Here is a 21807-nt window from a genome sequence, read left to right as displayed (position 1 = left end):
AGAAATTATGTGGGCTCTACGTTCCCAGTCTATTGGCGAAACTGACCGGTGGGTGGTGGGTGGGTTGGTGGGGTGGTTTTTGAAGAGAGTTTGACCAACGTAGCTGTAAAGTTTCTCGTTGCTATGTATGACATCTGTATCTGTACACTGATAGCCATGTTACTTTTAAATGTTTTGTATGCTGTATGACTTGCTGATCTTGTCCACCAATAAACTTGTTGTTTTTTGAAAAAAAAAAAAAAAAGATGTTAGAACGAGAAACTGGTCCATCAGGGATTAAAAGAGGGAATCAGTCTTCCTCAAAAAAAAAAAAAAAAAAAACAGTGGCTGAACCACAATCCAGACAGTGGAGGGAAATTTCCTTTTTGTGAACTGGAAGTGGACAGAAGGATGGAACAACAATGTCCTCATTGAAATGAAAAGACTACCCTAATCAAGTAGGAAGTCCTACGTCTCAAGAACACCTTGTCCTTATGCAGAACCATAGAGGGTTCCCCACAGGATAAGGCCACCTGTACAGACACTCGCATCACAGAGGTAATGGCTACAAAACCCACTACCCGGTGAGAGAAAATAATGTCACTGATGGGTTCAAACAGTTGTTTCTGAAGTGCAGAGAGAACCAGATTCAGATCCCATGGAGCCACATAGAGCTATTTGGGAGATCTCCTCTACAAAAGGTCTTAAAGTGTGAGAGACCAACTAGCTATGAAACAAAATGGAAAGGACAGAAACCTAACCCTGATAGTGTTGACAGCCAGGGAAGGACTGAGACTCGCACCAAGTGAAGTATGTACACCCAAGACCATGACGCAGAATAGCAAATTGGTCCTGGGGCATAAGATTCAAACGATCTTGTAGAGCCCACGGAGCATCTGCCAGGAGTCATACCAATCCAGCCTACCACATCTACCTTGTCCTGTCCGAAGCAAATACGATCACTGGAATGCCCTCCATCTTGATTCTATGTAGGAGATGGGTAAGAAGTTTTGGGGGAAGAAAGACATAGATCAGGATCTACTGATCCCATGGAGCCACCTAGCAATACTGCTTCCAATAGAGGAAACCTGTACCTGGAGATAAATCTGTCCAGATTGTTGTTAAACCTGGGGGCCAGAAGGTCAGCATCCAGTGTGCCCAGTACAACTCAGGTTCTAGAACACCTCCGTGGGTAGGATCCTCTCCCCTGGATCCAGATGCTGCCTTGTGAGGACATGTGCCTGATTAACAGCCACGCCTAGAATGTATTTGGTGGCAGACGAGGCTGAAACGTGAAGTTCTGCCCAGTACAAGATCCAATCTACCTATCTTGCCAAAGCGAGGCTTCTGGTTCCTCCCTGAGAATTGATGTACACCACTGCAATGTCCATCCAAATCTGGATTGGTTGGTCCAGTGATGTAGAGACAGCCAGGGACAAGCTGGTCCTCATGATCAATGAATTAGTCTGTGCAGTGATCAGATAAACTTGCCCCAAACTAACAGAATGTTGCATTGTAGTGAAAAGTGAAGTGAAAATGCGCAAATCGTACTGCCTCAAAAGAGGCTATCAGACTTATGACTCTCATGCAAAAGTGACGAGACGGACATCTACTGGAATACAAAAAGGAATAGGATACTGGAGTGTCAAAAGTTTTCCCTCTTGAAAGAACAAGATTAGACCCAGATATCGGAGCTTCAACAAGATCCTAAACATATATAACTCTGCGCTTAGAAGTGGGCCCAAACACGGTTCTTGCCTAAACTCTCATCCTGGTTTATTTGGATAAGTCATGCCTTGCTGCCCCCAAGAGATCAGGGAAGTCTGAATGCACTGAAAACACAAAATAGAACAGAGGGCACATAGGCCTAGTGCATCATCTTCAATTTAAATCTTTAACCACTTCCCTACCCACCCATAGTAATATAACGCCCACAGATGGGATCTCCCATCCTGGGCGGGTGTCATATGACGTCCTCCCATTCTCTGCCACCTGGGGGGGCGCGCTGCGTTGCTTGGGACCCGATGCACGTGCCCGCGATGTCCGCCGGGCACCAGCTATTGCCCGGGAACACAGCAGGACCGTGGATCTGTGTATATAAACACACAGATCCACGTCCTTTCAGAGGAGAGGAGACCGATGGTGTGTTCCCAGTACAGATGAACAAAAATCGGTCTCCTCCCCTTGTGAGTCCCCTCCCCCCACAGTTAGGCCGCGTACACACGCGCGGACTGTTGGCCCAACTTTGTCCGTCCAACAGTTTGAGCGAACAGTCCGCTCAAACTTAGCATGGACGGACATGGCCACACACGACGGACGAACAGTTTGCTGAAACCGTGCGCGATGACGTGAACGGCACGTACGACGGGACGAAAAATACGACGTCCTATACACTGCAATGCAACCTTCCGACGTGGAAATCCTTTCTGAGCATGCGCGAGACTTAGTTGGCCGAACAAGCCTACACACGAGCGAACAGTCCGCTGAAACCTTGTTTCAGCGGACAGTTTTTCGGAATTTCCGTAAGACCTTGTTCGGCCAACTGTCCGCTGAAACTGTCCGCTGAAGCCCCACACACGAGCGGACTGTCCGCCCAAACACTGTTCAGCGGACAAGGTTGGGCGAACAGTCCGCGCGTGTGTACGCGGCCTTAGAATCACTCCCAGGGAACATAATTAACCCCTTTACAGCCAGTCACATTTACACAGTAATCAGTGCAATTTTATAGCACCGGTCGCTGTGTACATGTGAATGGTCCCAAAAATGTGTCAAAAGGGTCCGATATGTCCGTCACAATGTCGCAGTCATGAAGAAAAAATAAATAAATAAATAAAATCGCAGATCGCCCCCATTACTAGTAGATAAAAAAAAAAAGCCATAGATCTATCCCCTATTTTGTACACGCTAAAAACGTTTGCGCAAACCAATCAATATAAGCTTATTGCGATTTTTTTTTACCAAAAATATGTAGAAGAATACGTATTGGCCTAAACTGAGTGGAAAAATGTTTTTTTGTTTTTTTTTAAATGGGATATTTCTTATAGCAAAAAGTAAAAAAAATTTGTGTTTTTTTTCAAAATTGTCACTCTTCTTTTGTTTATAGCGCAAAAAATAAAAAAAACGCAGAGGTGATCAAATACCACCAAAAGAAAGCTCTATTTGTGGGAAAAAAATTACATCAATTTTGTTTGGGTGCAACGTCGCACGACCGCACAATTGTCAGTTAAAGCGACGCAGTGTCGAATCGCAAAAAGTGCTCTGGTAAGGAAGGGGGTAAACAGACGAAAAACAAGCTCTGGACTGCCACACTCTTCAGAAGACCACTTTCTTTTATTGGAAAAATCACATCACAGCTCAACAAACACGAAACGTCAGCAATTTTTCCTTGTTCGCTGTGTTTGTTGAGCTGTGATGTGATTTTCCAATAAAAAAAAAAAGTGGTCTTCTGAAGAGTGCGGCAGTCCAGAGCTTGTTTTTCATCTGTTGCTAGTGGTAATAGCCAACACCCCAGCCGTAGAGACAGTTTACAGCCTGCATGTGTGCTCCTGGAGCGGTGAGATCCCTTCTCCTTCATATTACAAGGAAGGGGGTAAAATCGTCCGGGGCTGAAGTGGTTAATAAGTAAAAGGATAAGTATTATACTCACAAACAGTACAGTACAGCATCCTAAGGCATTTCAAGGTCTCGTCTCTTCCTCAGCTGTACTGATGGACATTTTATCTGTTATGCGCTATTGTCTCATTGCGGACCTAAAGCTGCTGCTGTTATAAGCTATGATATATTTTCAAATAGTCAAAAATGTATCTTCATTAAAAAATGTCTGTAAACAAAACGCAGTTAAACGCGAGTTATTGTGATTACAAGCGGTTACAGGCATTTGGCGTTTCAAATGGCTCTGAATACATTTTTTTGCTTTAGAAAAAAATGCTTCTAAACTCAACTGCCTAGAAATGGCTATAAATGACCCTGTGTATATGTACTGATATGACAACAGAAGAGAGTTCAGGGGCAACTGAAAAAAAAAAAAAAACGGCCAACTTCACCTAAACATCTGTTTACCAGCAGCAGTGTACATGAAGTCTTAACGAGGAAGTAAACCCTGCAAAGGTAAAGCATAATGGACTTCTATGTTTCGAATAGTAGTCCATTATGTGTCACTTACCTGACACAGGAGCCAGCGAAGTCACCGCTGTCCCCTGTAGTCCGGAGCCTCCATCTTCTTGGTGTGTCTCGCTGCTCCGGCGCTGTCATTCGTCAGAGCCGCGATTACATCACTCCCGCGCATGCACACGGGAGCCGCCACTCGCGGCATATCGGCGTTAACTGCGGCGCGCTCAGCATGTGCCATAGACAGCGGTGCCTGTCTTTCGGCAAATATCTTCTAAACCGTGTAGGTTTAGGAGATATTTCTTGGACCTACAGGTAAGCCTTAATCTAGGCTTACCTGAAGGTCAAAGTGGTTTGTAAGGGTTTACAAGGGATTTTCACTATTCAGACAGTTTCACGATAAAGCCACGGCTATGCTCAGACAAAGGGCAGGACCCACCAGCGAGAACAGAGAGCTCTAGAAGGGGCTTCCAACTGCTTATCAATTGGGTTCTTAAAGACTGGCACGTCTATCGAAATTGTAAGTGCCCTTTTAAGGTGGGTCACCGCTTGATTCACAGATGCACAAAATCCTCCTCAAATGAGTGCATCACTAATAACTGTTTAGGGGGAACAAACAGCTTATTAGAAGGTTTACAATTCCCATAGAAAAAAAAAAAAGATGAAAAAGCAGGTGCAGATAGAAAGCCTAAGGCCTTAAAACGACCCATGACTGGAAAAAACTACAAGCAAACAGGCTGATCTCTTAATTTCTGACTTGTGTGCACTGAATCAATAATAAGCCAAAAATGTTTCCATTATCTTGGGAGAGATAGCAACAGACTGTGACTCCTTGGGGGTAAGCTCATCAATAAAGGAATGGAGCAACTCTGAAGAAGAACAGAGACCCTGTTCATGAATCGGATATAAAATATCCAGGAGAGGATGTGCAGTCAGAAAATAACTGGGCTTATTTGGGTCAAAAAATCTTGCAAGACCTTGGTTAAAAAAAACATCAGCCAAAGGAGGGGAGAGGGCCCAACTACATCCAACGAAGCAAAAGACGACTCCAAGGACTAAACAGACTCTAAAAGGCAGATGATAACATGATTTCAGGCTGGAGACGTCAGCACCATCAGTAGGTGCGCTGCAAGCAGCCCCCAAACAGTTAGCAGAATGTAAGCTAATGTATGGGCAACCAGTACAGGAGGACAAGGAAATAAAGGCGCTCCCACTGCTCAGCCTACCTAGCCTACTCATTGAGTCTTAAGACACGAGGCAAGCACTAAGACAGGGGTGCCCAACCTTTTAAAGTGTGAGGGCCACTTAAGCGACTTGGTAACCGGTCGCAGGTCACAATGAGCAGAGCAGGTGGATGACAGGTCCGTGCAGAGCAAACTCTACTTTTTTTTTTAGCGAATCAGATTGGAGGTAGGCGGGTGTAAAAGGACACAAATCTGTTTAAATTTGCCTTTTCATAGAGGTGAATGGAGGGTCCGATTGAGTTGGACTGATTGTGTGAAAGGGGCCTTTCACACTAATGCAGCACAGTGCACCTGTGTCTTTCCTGTGGGTTAGCTACACTTTGCTATAGACTTCTATTACATCCGGCAGGTATGAAGCACTTTCTGAAAGCTCACCAAACCCGCAGGTAATAACAGAAGTCTTTGCCTGAAGGTGCACTGCACCTGCGGATCAGTTTGAAAGAAGCCCAGTACCCACTGCGCAGATATGCCCATATATACACTGCAATTTTAGTAATAAACTGACCTTTAATAAGTCTTCCATTCAGTTATCGCCTGCTGTTGCTGTCCCTGGCAGAGTGTATTTGGTATCACTGCGCCTGTGGCAAGAGACGGTGCTATACAGGAAGCATCAGCTTATACAGCTCTGCTCCACAGTTGCTTGCTTTGCCAGTTACATTAACAACACATATGTTCTGGGATCGCAGGTCTGCAACCCATGATCTGGGCTTGCCAATCTGCCATCCCACAGAAGGAGCTCGCGGGCCACATTAGAGGGCTCCGCAGGCCATTGGTTGAGCACCCCTGCACTAAGGCATTGCCAGAGGCTGAGAAGCTATAAAGTGCTCTATGGCTAACTTTTAGCAGAAATTACTCTCCAAAGAACCCCATGCAGAACCCAGTACCCGAGGGTCACTTTCAGGTTATCCTCACTATTTCCAGTCCAGTAGGGTCCATACACAGTACTACAAAAAACAGGCTGCGGATGACTGTTCTGGTCAGCTGTAATCAAAAAGACAAATCATCCACAGCAATGTAGAGAAGAGTCTTGATTGAAGCGAAAGGCAAACAAAACCAAAAAATAAAAAAAATAATGATATATATATTTTTACCTGCATCTGCATTGCAGCACTGGAACAGGTAAGGACAATTCTTTAATTTTTTTGTTTTGTTTTATGTTTTTAAGCAGAATTGGGAATGCTTAAAGAGGAGTTCCACCCATTTAAAAGTCAGCAGCTAGAAAAAGTGTAGCTGCTGACTTTTAATAATCACTCACATGTCCCACGGTCCAGCAATGCGGGTGCACGAAGCCTCGCTCTTCTCCCCCTCCTCTCCGTGGTGCCGGCATTCTAACTGTGGGCACCCGGCTGGGGCTTCACAGCCGGGTGTGAGCTGCGCCCTTGTAAATGGCCAGGCAATTGTCACAGGTCCCAGAAGAATGAGGGGGAGGAGAGGGGCCAAGAGGTCAACTTCCTTGCAGCGCCAGGGTAGTATATGGGAGCTGGGTGCCTGTAAAAACTGGGTACCGCTCCCTCCCCCAAAAAAATGACATACTAAATGGTGTCACGAGCACTTAAAGCGGACGTTCCATTTTTGAGTAGAACTCGGCTTTAACCACTTGCCGACCGCCTAACGCCGATCTACGTCATCAGAATGGCACGGGCAGGCATAAGCACGTAGATGTACGTGTTTTGCCTCCCGCGGGTCGGGGGCCCGATCGGGCCCCCGCCCGGTGCCTGCGGCGGTCGGTTTTCGTTCGGGAGCGATCCCGGACGAGGGGACGGCCATTCATTCATGGCCACCCCCTCGCGATCGCTCCCGACGAATGGAAATCCCCGGTGACATCACTTCCTCTCCTGTAATGTAAACACAGGAGAGGAAGTGATGTATTCTCTCCTCCGTGTCGGTATTTTTCGTTCCGACACGGAGGAGAGCGGATCAGTGAGTTGCACCAACACATCCCACACACAGTAGAACATGCCAGGCACACTCACACCCCCCCTTTACCCCCCGATCACCCCCCCAATTACCCCTGCCCCCCAGTCACAGTGACACCAATGTCATTTTTTTTTTTTTTTTTTTTTTTTTTTGCATTGGTGTCATTTGTGACTGTAATAACTGTTAGGGCAGTTAGGGTTAGCCCCCTTTAGTTCTAATGTACCCCCCTAACCCCCCCAATAAAGGTTTAACCCCATGATCACCCCCCGTCGCCAGTGTCACTAAGGCTGGGTTCACATTGCAGCGGTTTATGAGAACGAATGTGATTCGCACCGCACTGCAGTGCAAATCACATCCGATCTCTGTGCGATTCGAGTTCAGCCATTCGCCGCACCCGCCGCACCCGCCACACCCGCCGCACCCGCCGCAAATTCGCACGGGACCCTTTTTTTGGCCCGCAGCAGAATCGGATCGCATGGGTGTTCACACCATGCGATCCGAGTTTGCAGATCGCACTGCGATATGCGAACTGATCTGGGGGTGTCAGTAACATTTCACTGACACTCCCAGCAGTTCGCATAGGGCAGTGTGAACTGCCGCCGGGAGGCATGCGATGCGGGAACCCGCCGCGGATTCGCGGCGTTTCCGCATCGCTCCAGTGTGAACCCAGCCTAATAAGCGATCATTTTTCTGATCGCCGTATTAGTGTCACAGGTGACGCTAGTTAGGCAGGTAGGTATTTAGGTTCGCCGCAGCTTTTTATAGCGCTAGGGACCCCCATATACTACCGCATAAAGCCCCCTGATTGCCCCCTAGTTAACCCTTTCACCAGTGATCACCATATAACTGTTACAGGTGACGCTGGTTGGTTAGTTATTTTTTTATAGTTTCAGGGCACCCGCCATTTATTACCTAATAAAGGTTTAACCCCCTGATCACCCGGCAGGTGTCATTTGTGACTAATAACTGTTAGGGCAGTTAGGGTTAGCCCCCTTTAGTTCTAAGGTACCCCCCTAACCCCCCCAATAAAGGTTTAACCCCGTGATCACCCCCCGTCGCCAGTGTCACTAAGGCTGGGTTCACATTGCAGCGGTTTATGAGAACGGATGTGATTCGCACCGCACTGCAGTGCAAATCACATCCGATCTCTGTGCGATTCGAGTTCAGCTATACAGATAGTATGGCTGAATTCGTGTCGCACCCGCCGCACCCGCCGCAAACTCGCACGGGACCCTTTTTTTGGTCCGCAGCAGAATCGGATCGCATGGGTGTTCACACCATGCGATCCAAGTTTGCAGATCGCACTGCGATATGCGAACTGATCTGGGGGTGTCATTAACATTTCACTGACACTCCCAGCAGTTCGCATAGGGCAGTGTGAACTGCCGCCGGGAGGCATGCGATGCGGGAACCCGCCGCGCATTCGTGGCGTTCCCGCATCGCTCCAGTGTGAACCCAGCCTAATAAGCGATCGTTTTTCTGATCGCTGTATTAGTGTCACAGGTGACGCTAGTTAGGCAGGTAGGTATTTAGGTTCGCCGCAGCTTTTTATAGCGCCAGGGACCCCCATATACTACCGCATAAAGCCCCCTGATTGCCCCCTAGTTAACCCTTTCACCAGTGATCACCATATAACTGTTACAGGTGACGCTGGTTGGTTAGTTATTTTTTTATAGTTTCAGGGCACCCGCCATTTATTACCTAGTCTCACTAGTGTACCCCTAAATTTAGGGGTGTCTACTTTCTAAAATGGGGTCATTTGGGGGGGGGGGTTTGTGCCATCTTGGCATTTTATGGCCTTCAAAACTGTAACGCCCTTAGAAAGCCTGAAGGCGGTGCTTGGTTTTTGGGGCCCCGTACGCGGCTAGGCTCCCAAAAAGTCCCACATATGTGGTATCCCCGTACTCAGGAGAAGCAGCAGAATTTATTTTGGGGTGTCATTTCACATATGCCCATGGCATGCGTGAGCAATATATCATTTAGTGACAACTTTGTGAAAAAAAAAAAAAGTTTGTAATTTTCCCGCAACTTGTGGCAAAATATAAAATATTCCATGGACTCAACATGCCTCTCAGCAAATAGCTTGGGGTGTCTACTTTCTAAAATGGGGTCATTTGTGGGGGTTTTGTGCCATCTTGGCATTTTATGGCCTTCAAAACTGTAATAGGTAGTGAGAAGTGAACTCAAAAAATTACGCCCTTAGAAAGCCTGAAGGCGGTGCTTGGTTTTCGGGGCCCCGTACGCGGCTAGGCTCCCAAAAAGTCCCACATATGTGGTATCCCCGTACTCAGGAGAAGCAGCAGAATTTATTTTGGGGTGTCATTTCACATATGCCCATGGCATGCATGAGCAATATATCATTTAGTGACAACTTTGTGAAAAAAAAAAAAAAAAAAAAAAAGTTTGTAATTTTCCCGCAACTTGTGGCAAAATATAAAATATTCCATGGACTCAACATGCCTCTCAGCAAATAGCTTGGGGTGTCTACTTTCTAAAATGGGGTCATTTGTGGGGGTTTTGTGCCATCTTGGCATTTTATGGCCTTCAAAACTGTAATAGGTAGTGAGGCGTGAAATCAAAAATTTACGCCCTTAGAAAGCCTGAAGGCGGTGCTTGGTTTTCGGGGCCCTGTACGCGGCTAGGCTCCCAAAAAGTCCCACATATGTGGTATCCCCGTACTCAGGAGAAGCAGCAGAATTTATTTTGGGGTGTCATTTCACATACGCCCATAGCATGTGTGAGCAATATATCATTTAGTGACAACTTTGTGTAAAAAAAAAAAAAAAATTTTTTTTTTGTCATTATTCAATCGCTTGAGGCAAAAAAATAAAATATTCAATGGGCTCAACATGCCTCTTATCAATTTCCTTAGGGGGTCTACTTTCCAAAATGGGGTCATTTGGGGGGGTTTTGTACTGCCCTGTCATTTTAGCACCTCAAGAAATGAGATAGGCAGTCGTAAACTAAAAGCTGCGTAAATTCCAGAAAACGTACCTTAGTTTGTAGATGTGACAACTTTTGCGCAAACCAATAAATATACAATTATTGACTTTTTTTTTACCAAAGACATGTGGCTGAATACATTTTGTCCTAAATGTATGACTAAAATTGAGTTTATTGGATTTTTCTAATAACAAAAAGTAGAAAATATCATTTTTTTTCAAAATTTGCGGTCTTTTTACGTTTATATCGCAAAAAATAAAAATCGCAGAGGCAATCAAATACCATCAAAAGAAAGCTCTATTTGTGGGAAGAAAAGGACGCAAATTTTGTTTGGGTACAACATTGCATGACCGCGCAATTACCAGTTAAAGCAGCGCAGTGCCAAAGTGTAAAAAGACCTCTGGTCATTTACCAGCAAAATGGTCCGGTCTGAAAGTGGTTAAGTTAGCCATAGACAGATCAAAATTCGGTAGGTTCAGCAGGGGGATTGGTCGAATTTCGATCAATATGTGGCTGTCCCTGTTCAACAGAAGTCTATCATATGACTGACTTCTGTTGGACATGCTGGAAAAGCTGTTGGAATACAATGTTCTGTTCTTCCTCCATCCACCTTGCTGATTGAACGAAAAAAGAAGTGCAGATACAGATAGGCCAATGTGTAAATATATCTGACAGATAAGTGTTTGAGAGAGCTGTGCTCCCCATAACAAGAGGATTTTTTTGTCATTTCACCTGTATTAGAATAATGAAGGAAAAATGTGAAAATCAGTGAAAGGCAATGGGTTATCTTTATTTTCTAACCTTTGCCACAGAAAATAGATTTGGAATCTCACTGGTTATTATGTGATAAAAAGGGGCTCATTCACATGTGTGTTGATTATGAAGAACAAAGCAATGCTCACTAAACACTCCTGTAGCATTGATAATGGGTTTTCGTTGTGTTTATGAAGTCCTGAAATCTTGAAAACACATTTTTCTTTGTTTCTGTTAATTTTTTTTGTAAATAAGTACGTTTTCTTCTTCAATGACGAGCACTGATATGGCTGCACTGATGGGCACTGATAAGATGGCACTGATGGGCACAAATGAGATGACACTGATGGGCACTCGCAGGAGGCACTGATGGGCACTCGCAGGAGGCACTGATGGGCACTCGCAGGAGGCACTGATGGGCACTCGCAGGAGGCACTGATGGGCACTCGCAGGCAGCAATGGACATCCCTGTTTTCTAATGTGCCACAGAGGTGCCAGTCAGTGCCCATTTGTGGGCACTGATTGGCATATTTTTTCACATGTGGATGGCCATGAGCCATGTACCTGGCCATCCACATGCTGGGGGCTTTCATGGTGGTCCTGGGGGCTTCCCTGGTCTAGTGTGGGCATCTGAGGGGGGACTGCACTGATAAACAATCAGCGCAGAACCCCCCTGTCAGGAGAGCCACCGATCGGTTCTTCTCTACACGCGTCTGGCGGACGCTAGTGAGGAAAAGCCGATCACCGGCTCTTCCTGTTTACATTGTAATCAGCCCTGATTAGACACGGCTGATCACATGGTAAAGAGCCACCGTCGGAGGCTCTTTACCGAGATTGGTGTAGCGGTGTGTCAGACTGACACACCGAACCACCAATCGCCACGAAGCGCGCCCCCACAAGATTGCGGCGGCTGTTATTTTGAAGGACGTTATATGACACAGAGTCAGGATAACTGAACCACCGCCTGGCCGTCATTCTGCTATAGGCCGGGTAGGAAGTGGTTAATAAATACCCATATGTGTTGGCGATAGTGCTGGACAGACTGAATCTGTTGCTGCTCCTGGGTGGATGGTTATGTGGGTGGAACTGGAAAGATTTTCCAGTAAGAATATGTTTGATGGTGGAGATAGGTCATAAACCCTTTTGGGTTATGGGCAGCAGCCTTTTTGGTATGGCCTTAAAGTCGTTTCTGTATGTAGAACTGGAAAGAAACGAGAAAAGGAGAGAGCACCGGCTATCCTACAGAATTTTGAGATTGGGATTTGATTGAAGAATTTTTAATTAGATTAGCATCAAGTACATCAAGCCAATGCATTTCGGGAGAAGGGATGCTCTTCTTCAGGGCTGTTGCTGCCCCTGCAACCACAGCTGTCACTCTGACAACCTGCCTTCAGAAAACCTTGTGACGTGGAATTTACTCCCAGTCAACTAGCATGCAGCAAACTGAAGAAGGGAGAATCCTTTCTCCTGAAACACGTTGGCTCAATGTAATTGTTGCTACTCTAAATAAAAATTCTTGAATGCAACTTCCAAATTTTAAATTCTCAATTATCAGCTTTAAAGGCATGTTTAGGTTGTAGTGTGATAGCAGACCTGTTTGTGAGTTCTCCACCACAAGATGGATTTGTATACAGTGGAACCTTAGTTTATGGGTAACACGGTTAACAAGTGTTTTGAAAGACAAGCAACTTTTTTATTTAAATGCTGACACGGTTTGCGAGTGTTGTCTCGCAAAACTAGCAGGATTCAAGCCAATGGGGTGTGCAGTACCGCATCTGGCCAGAGGTGCAGGGGCGCCGGTGACACTCGGAACGTTTCGGAGCCGTTCAGAAATACTCACAAACATTCCATTCCCGGGTGTTTTTGAGCCTAAGTTCAGCCGAGCTGTCCCCGAGTATTTCCGAGGCTCTCTGATACCCCCCACCTCTGGCCACATGCGGTATTGCATGCAATAGAAGTCAATACGGAACAAATTATCTTCATTTCCATTGACTTCTATGGGGAAGCTCGCTTTGATATGATTTGGATTACAAGCACTCTCCTGGAACGGATTATGCTCGTAATCCAAGGTTCCCCTGTACTTTGATCGCTTTGACACATGTATAGGTCCAGCTCAGCTTTGCTGGGACACAAAGCTGGCAATGCTCAATGTCTCAGCTCCTGCCTGGTACAAAAAGAAGGTGAACACAGACAGTAATACAAGCCTGAAAGAGGAGTTCCCCTTTAACTGCACAGAATATCAATACACTGAAAAACATGAATATTAATGTCTTTATTAATGAGCCGATATTACTATTAGATGAAGCTATAGTCTTTGATAGCTTACCTTATATATGGCTTTAGAACTCGAGCAGTGTAAGGACTCACTATGCTAAGATCTGCATGTTGGTCTTCAGCTACACCAAGACGACACAAAAAACTTGCTGTGGAATATTGTAATCCTCTTCTGACTGGCACTGCACACTATCAATAAAGACAAAATACACACATGAAAAAAAGAAGAGCATTGACTGACTGCAGTGGACTTATTTTTGACCATTTTGTCAAATTCTGTGACTTTCAAGGCTTAATGTTTTCAGCCAAGATTGAGAATGAAATATAAGGTTGGACATTAAGATTACTCATCTTGATAACCTCACCCCCACGATTGTTCCCGCTAGATAATTAGCAACCTTCTTCAGTAGACCTCTGCTTGACTATGTCAGAAGATCACCATATATTGTAAGAAACGATTTTTATGCCGATGTATAAAAATGGTCCATACTGAATATTCAGTGGAAAGCTGTGCACTAAGCCTGGCCAACGTTCATTTTCTACGGCTCCCTACACTAATGCAAATAACCCTAGTGTACATAATACATGGTCAAAACAAATGTACACACCCCAGAGAACCACAAACTATGCAATAAAGGATACAGCCACTGCGTGGAAAGAAAAAGCCACGTTTTTGCCATGTTAGGCCCATTGGAAAGACCCAACACAATACAACGTGTTAAAAACAATGCATTCAGACCTGAGCATCACTTTTTTTTTGTCTTTTCAGGTATTTGTATGGGTGTTTTTGAGAGTTTTTGTACAACGTTTTTAAAGCTTTTGAAGAAAAAGATCATCCATTTCATAATTTGTTGCTATTTTTTTCAACTTTTCATCCATTTTATCTACCTAATAAATTGTTAAACTTTTTTTGTAAGGGGTTAATTTATTTAGTTATTTAGCTACCTGGTTTTGCCCCCCCCCCCCTCTTGTAAACTGACCATGGTTTATCATGGCTGCTAAGCCCTGACACTGTGGTCAGTTTATGTGCCTCCGTCATCCGCAGCTCTCCTCTGTCCTCTCTCCCACCCCGCCCCTCCCTGCCTGTCAGCTCTCACCAGTGACCGCCCCTCCCCTCTTGCTGCTGAAATAACTGTGTAGAGTACACACAATCCCCTCTGTTAGAAAACATCCTTTGCTCCAGTGTATGTTCTTTGTAAAAAAATATGCCATTACTACCTTATTTCAGAGTGCTTCTCAGCTCTCCGCGACTCCTCACTGCTCTCCTCCTCCCTGGCTGACATCTTGGCTCTCTCCTCCCTTCCTTCTGGCTGGAGTCAGCAGGGGATTCTCGGCCCCTTCCGCTGTAGCTGTCAGACCAGGAGAGGGAGTAGTGAGGAGTCACAGAGCGCCGAGCGGCACTCTGAAATAAGGTAGTAATGGCTACGATTTTTACAAAGAACACACACTGCAGCATGGGACGTTTTCTAACAGAGGGGCTTGTGTGTGCTTTAGAATCACTTTAACCACTTTCAGACCGGACCATTTTGCTGGTAAATGACCAGAGGTCTTTTTACAATTTGGCACTGCGCTGCTTTAACTGGTAATTGCGCGGTCATGCAATGTTGTACCCAAACAAAATTTGCATCCTTTTCTTCCCACAAATAGAGCTTTCTTTTGATGGTATTTGATTGCCTCTGCGATTTTTATTTTTTGCGATATAAATGTAAAAAGACCGCAAATTTTGAAAAAAAATGATATTTTCTACTTTTTGTTATTAGAAAAATCCAATAAACTCAATTTTAGTCATACATTTAGGCCAAAATGTATTCAGCCACATGTCTTTGGTAAAAAAAAGTCAATAACTGTATATTTATTGGTTTGCGCAAAAGTTGTCACATCTACAAACTAAGGTACGTTTTCTGGAATTTACGCAGCTTTTAGTTTACGAAAAGATTGATTACTGTGCCTATCTCATTTCTTGAGGTGCTAAAATGGCAGGGCAGTACAAAACCCCCCCAAATGACCCCATTTTGGAAAGTAGACCCCCTAAGGAAATTGATAAGTGGCATGTTGAGCCCATTGAATATTTTATTTTTTTGCCTCAAGCGATTGAATAATGACAAAAAAAAATTTTTATTTATTTTTTTTACACAAAGTTGTCACTAAGTGATATATTGCTCACACATGCTATGGGCATATGTGAAATGACACCCCAAAATAAATTCTGCTGCTTCTCCTGAGTACGGGGATACCACATGTGTGGGATTTTTTGAGAGCCTAGCCGCGTACGGGGCCCCGAAAGCCAAGAACCGCCTTCAGGTTTTCTAAGGGCGTAAATATTTGACTTCACTCCTCACTACCTATTACAGTTTTGAAGGCCATAAAATGCCAAGATGGCACAAAACCCCCACAAATGACCCCATTTTAGAAAGTAGACACCCCAAGCTATTTGCTGAGAGGCATGTTGAGTCCATGGAATATTTTATATTTTGCCACAAGTTGCGGGAAAATTACAAACTTTAATTTTTTTTTTTTTTTTTTCCACAAAGTTGTCACTAAATGATATATTGCTCACACATGCCATGGGCATATGTGAAATGACACCCCAAAATAAATTTTGCTGCTTCTCCTGAGTACGGGGATACCACATATGTGGGACTTTTTGGGAGCCTAGCCGCGTACGGGGCCCCGAAAACCAAGCACTGCCTTCAGGCTTTCTAAGGGCGTTACAGTTTTGAAGGCCATAAAATGCCAAGATAGCACAAACCCCCCCCAAATGACCCCATTTTGGAAAGTAGACACCCCTAAATTTAGGGGTACACTAGTGAGACTAGGTAATAAATGGCGGGTGCCCTGAAACTATAAAAAAATAACTAACCAACCAGCGTCACCTGTAACCGTTATATGGTGATCACTGGTGAAAGGGTTAACTAGGGGGCAATCAGGGGGCTTTATGCGGTAGTATATGGGGGTCCCTGGCGCTATAAAAAGCTGCGGCGAACCTAAATACCTACCTGCCTAACTAGCGTCACCTGTGACACTAATACAGCGATCAGAAAAACGATCGCTTATTAGGCTGGGTTCACACTGGAGCGATGCAGGAACGCCACAAATCCGCGGCGGGTTCCCGCATCGCATGCCTCCCGGCGGCAGTTCACACTGCCCTATGCGAACTGCTGGGAGTGTCAGTGAAATGTTAATGACACCCCCAGATCAGTTCGCATATCGCAGTGCGATCTGCAAACTCGGATTGCATGGTGTGAACACCTATGCGATCCGATTCTGCTGCGGACCAAAAAAAGGGTCCCGTGCGAGTGTGCGGCGGGTGCGACACGAATTCAGCCATACTATCTGTATGGCTGAACTCGAATCGCACAGAGATCGGATGTGATTTGCACTGCAGTGCGGTGCGAATCACATCCGTTCTCAAACCGCTGCAATGTGAACCCAGCCTTAGTGACACTGGCGACGGGGGGTGATCACGGGGTTAAACCTTTATTGGGGGGGTTAGGGGGGTACCTTAGAACTAAAGGGGGCTAACCCTAACTGCCCTAACAGTTATTACAGTCACAAATGACACCCGCCGGGTGATCAGGGGGTTAAACCTTTATTAGGTAATAAATGGCGGGTGCCCTGAAACTATAAAAAAATAACTAACCAACCAGCGTCACCTGTAACAGTTATATGGTGTTCACTGGTGAAAGGGTTAACTAGGGGGCAATCAGGGGGCTTTATGCGGTAGTATATGGGGGTCCCTGGCGCTATAAAAAGTTGCGGCGAACCTAAATACCTACCTGCCTAACTAGCGTCACCTGTGACACTAATACAGCGATCAGAAAAATTATCGCTTATTAGGCTGGGTTCACACTGGAGCGATGCGGGAACGCCACGAATCCGCGGCGGGTTCCCGCATCGCATGCCTCCCGGCGGCAGTTCACACTGCCCTATGCGAACTGCTGGGAGTGTCAGTGAAATGTTAATGACACCCCCAGATCAGTTCGCATATCGCAGTGCGATCTGCAAACTCGGATCGCATGGTGTGAACACCCATGCGATCCGATTCTGCTGCGGACCAAAAAAAGGGTCCCGTGCGAATTTGCGGCGGGTGCGGCGCGAATTCAGCCATACTATCTGTATGGCTGAACTCGAATCGCACAGAGATCGGATGTGATTTGCACTGCAGTGCGGTGCGAATCACATTCGTTCTCATAAACCGCTGCAATGTGAACCCAGCCTTAGTGACACTGGCGACGGGGGGTGATCACGGGGTTAAACCTTTATTGGGGGGGTTAGGGGGGCACATTAGAACTAAAGGGGGCTAACCCTAACTGCCCTAACAGTTATTACAGTCACAAATGACACCAATGCAAAAAAAAAAAAAAATGCAATTGGTGTCACTGTGACTGGGGAGGGGGGCAGGGGTAATTGGGGGGTGATCGGGGGGTAAAGGGGGGGTGTGAGTGTGCCTGGCATGTTCTACTGTACGTGTGGTGTGTTGGTGCAACTCACCGATCCTCTCTCCTCGGTGCCGGAACGAAAAATACCGACACGGAGGAGAGATTACATCACTTCCTCTCCTGTGAGGAGAGGAAGTGATGTCACGGAGCATTTCTATTCGTCGGGAGCGATCGCGAGGGGGTGGCCATGAATGAATGGCCGCCCCCTCATCCCGGATCGCTCCCGAACGAATGCCGACCGCCGCAGGCACCGGGGGGGGGGGCCCGATCGGGCCCCCCACCCGCGGGAAGGCAGGGACTTGTATATACGCCCATATGCCTGCCCGTGCCATTCTGCCGACGTATATCGTCGTGCGGCGGTCGGCAAGTGGTTAATATTAGGTTTAGGGGTTAGGATCGGGGGTTACTTTATTTTATTATTTATTTATGATTATTATTAATGCATTTTATTAGTAATTATATTTACTTAATTATTGCATTTGAGCAGAAAAAGCGCTCTGAAATGTGCAACAGAACGTGCTAAAAACATTAAATGCACTTCTATTAGAGCTGCACAATTAATCGTCAAGAATCGTTATCGGGATCTTGACTAAAGTGTTTCACAATTCTTTCTATGCAAAGAATTCTCTCTGCTCTTCTGAAGCCACAGCCCACAAAAGAAAGGAAGAGAAAGACTGGGCAGTCTGCCAAGAATCACAACATTCTTTATCAGTGGAACTTAAGTATAAACATTGTAACAATTTGTCAATGGAATAGACTTTGTGTGTAAGTGAAAAAAGTTTAACCACTTAAATAATTAACCATTTCAGCCCAGAAGAATTTACCCCCTTCCTGACCAGAGCACTTTTTGTGATTTAGCACTGTGTCGATTTAACTGACAATTGCGCGGCCGTGCAATGTGGCACCCAAACAAAATTGACGTCCTTTTTTCTCCACAAATAGAGCTTTCTTTTGGTGGTATTTGATTGCCTCTGTGGTTTTTATTTTTTGCGCTATAAACACATAAAAGAGCGACAATTTTGAAGAAAAACACAATGGGGGTTATTTATGAAAGGCAAATCAACTTTGCACTACAAGTGCACTGAAATTGCACTTGGAAGTGCAGTCGCTGTAAATCCGAGGGGGGACATGCAAGGAAAATAAAAAAACTGCATTTTAGCTTGCAAATGATTGGATGATAAAATCATCAGAGCTTCCCCTCGTTTCAGATCTTCCCCTCAGATTTACAGCGACTGCACTTCCAAGTGCACTTGTAGTGCAAAGTGAATATGCCTTTCATAAATAACCCCCAATATTTAGTACTTTTTGCTATAATAAATATACCCATTTTTATTTTTTGAAGCACATTTTTTTTCAGTTTAGGCCGATATGTATTCTTCTACATATTTTTGGTAAAAAAAAAAAAAAAAAAACGCAATAAGCGTATATTGATTGGTTTGCGCAAGAGTTATAACATCTACAAAATAAGGGATAGATTTATAGCATATTTATTATTATTTTTTTTTGTTACTAGTAATGGCGACGATCTGCGATTTTTATCGTGACTGGAACATTATGGCAGACACATCAGACAATTTTGACACATTTTTGGGACTACTGCCATAAAAATGCATTGATTACTGTAAAAATGTCACTGGCAGTCAAGGGGTTAACACTAGTGGGCGATCGAGGGGTTAACTGTGTTCCCTGTGAGGTGATTCCATCTTAAGGGGGAGGGGACTGACTAGAGGAAGTGACAGATCGTGGTTCCTAGCTAATAGGAACACACGATCTGTCACTCCTCTCAGAACAGAACAGGGAAGTGTGTATTTATACACACTCGTCCCTGTTCTGTGTCTCCTGCTTACGATCGCTCATGGCCGGTGGTCATCCTGACTATCGGCCACGAGCATCAGGACCCCCGCTGTGCAGCAGGCGCGCCTGCAATCCCGACCCCACGAGCCGACGTATAGCTACAACAGCTCGCGCAGGGGAGCCAACCTGCCACAGTATAACTGCGCCGGTTGGTCGGGAAACAGTTAACAAATATGTTATACTTACCTGCTCTGTGCAGTTGGTTTTGCACACAGCAACCCCGATCCTCCGTTTCTCGGGTCCCGCTTTGCTGCTCCTGGCCCCTCCCTCCTATCGAGTGCCTCTTAGCCAGCAGCTTTCTATGGGGGCACCTGAGCCGAGTCAGAGCCCCATGTGTCCTTTCAGATACAGAGCCCCGTCCCGCCCCCTCCTGATTGGCTGAATAACTTTCATTGACAGTGTGCGTCTCAGCTAATAAGGAGGAGTGTCCCAGACGGCTTAGACATTTGCGGACATTGCTAGAAAAAGAAGGGGCTCAGGTAAGTATTAGGGGGTGCTGGGGAGGCTGCTACACACAAGGTTTTTTTTTATCTTTAGAATGCATTAAGATTAAAAAAACCTTCTGCCTTTAAAGATGAACTTTTCCCATAACCACTTGATAAAAATAATGTTCTTTAGCAAGGAACATACATTCTACATGAATAGTTATGCTACCAAAATTAGTGTGTGTGATGTAAATTGCCTCCAGTATTTTTCAAGTGCCTTCAGGCTGGAGGCTGACATTCTGCCAGAGGCCCAGAGCCCCTGAACAGCAGTAAATCGTTAGGATTGGCCTCTACTGTACATTTTTGGCATAGTGTCTAAAAATAGAGAGCAACTGAGCATGTGCAGAGCAGGGTGAGACAGTGTTTTAATGGATTTTAAAACGTATAGGCACTTATTTTTAATTTCTTTATAGCTATACTTGCAAAAGGGGCCAGCCTGAAGTGACCAAGCAGGACTTAATTTTCTGACCAAAGTTCCACTTTAACCACTAGAGGACCAGCCTCAGTTATACTGCAGCAGGTTGGCTCCCCTGGACAAATCACCGTAGCTTTACGTCGGCCGCCTTAAGACCACAAGATGGCGCACGTGCGCCGGAGCCGATGCGCGTGCCCGGCGATCGCTCCTGAGAGAGACAGAATGGAGATCTGTCAATGTAAACCGACAGATCTCTGTTCTGTCAGGAGCAGAGAGGAGACAGATCTCCTGTTCATACTAAGTATCAACAGCGATTGTTCTCTTCCTCCAGGCAGTCCCATCCCCCCAGTTAGAATCACTCCCTAGGACACACATTTAACCCCTTCTTCGTGTTAACCCCTTCCTTGCCAATGACATTTATACAGTAATCAGTGGCTTTTTTCAATGTCAATAGCCCCCCCAAAAAATAAAAAATAAAAAGCGTGTCAAAAGTGTCCGATCTGTCTGCCGCAATCCTGCTAAAAATGGCAGATCACCACCGTTACTAGTAAAAAAAAAAAAAAAATTATAATAAAAATGCCGTAAATATATTCCCTATTTTGTAGACGCTATAAATTTTGCGCAAACCAATCAATATACGCTTAATGCTCCCTTTTTTTTTTTTTTTTTTTTTACCAAAAATATGTAGAATACATATCGGCCTAAACTGGGGAAGACATTTTTTTTTTTTTAATATTGCAAATAGTAAAAGATATTGCTTTTTTTTCAAAATTGTTCTTTTTTTGTTTATAGCACAAAAATAAAAACCGCAGAGGTGATCAAATACTACCAAAATAAAGTTCAATTTGTGGGGAAAAACCCAGTCAATTTTGTTTGGGTACATCATCGCGCAACCCCGCAATTGTCAGTTAAAGCGACGCAGTATCGTATCGACAAAAATGACCCGGTCCTTAAGGGGGAAAATCCTTAAGTGTTTAAAGAAGAGTTCTAGGTATGGAAATTTTTTTATTGGTCCAGGTTTGACATATGTACCTATATATACCGTACCATATATTTGGGATGCCCTCTAGGAGCTCAAAATGACTGTAGTAGACACTACTTCTCCAGTAATCTCCACTTCCAAGGTTCCGTGCCGAGCTTTTGCTCTAGTGCATTGTGAACAGAAGAGGTTGGCCGCTCTCAAGGAATGCAAAGTGCTCTCTGATTGGATGAGGTGGAGAGTGATGTCACCATCCCACCTTCAGAGTCCAATCAGAAAACACTTAGTAGTCATTGAAAAAAAAAATGCAAAATGATCTCTGAATGGCACCCGTGCGGAACGGCTGATCTCCTGTGTTCAGAACGCAGCAGGACAGCCGCTAAACACAGGATCCAGAAATGAGAGGAGATCATTGTAG

At 45.1% G+C, this 21807-nt stretch overlaps 1 protein-coding gene across 2 annotated transcripts in view; it reads right to left on the bottom strand.

Annotated features, from left to right (window-relative positions):
• The window catches only part of KAT14 (lysine acetyltransferase 14), a 56507-nt gene that overhangs the window by 10490 nt on the left and 24210 nt on the right, over positions 1–21807 (bottom strand). For both annotated transcript variants that reach the window (XM_077486003.1, XM_077486004.1), the window contains one exon: positions 13270–13406. In XM_077486003.1, coding sequence (XP_077342129.1) covers positions 13270–13406 — 137 coding nt within the window. The remainder of the gene's footprint in view (positions 1–13269; positions 13407–21807) is intronic.

Source organism: Lithobates pipiens, unplaced genomic scaffold (assembly GCF_037356315.1).
Source record: "Lithobates pipiens isolate NorthernLeopardFrog02 unplaced genomic scaffold, aLitPip1_a1.2 Scaffold_18, whole genome shotgun sequence".
Lineage (NCBI taxonomy): Eukaryota > Metazoa > Chordata > Amphibia > Anura > Ranidae > Lithobates > Lithobates pipiens.
The sequence above is the reverse complement of the archived record's forward strand: the minus strand, read 5'-3'. Positions and strand labels throughout refer to the sequence as shown.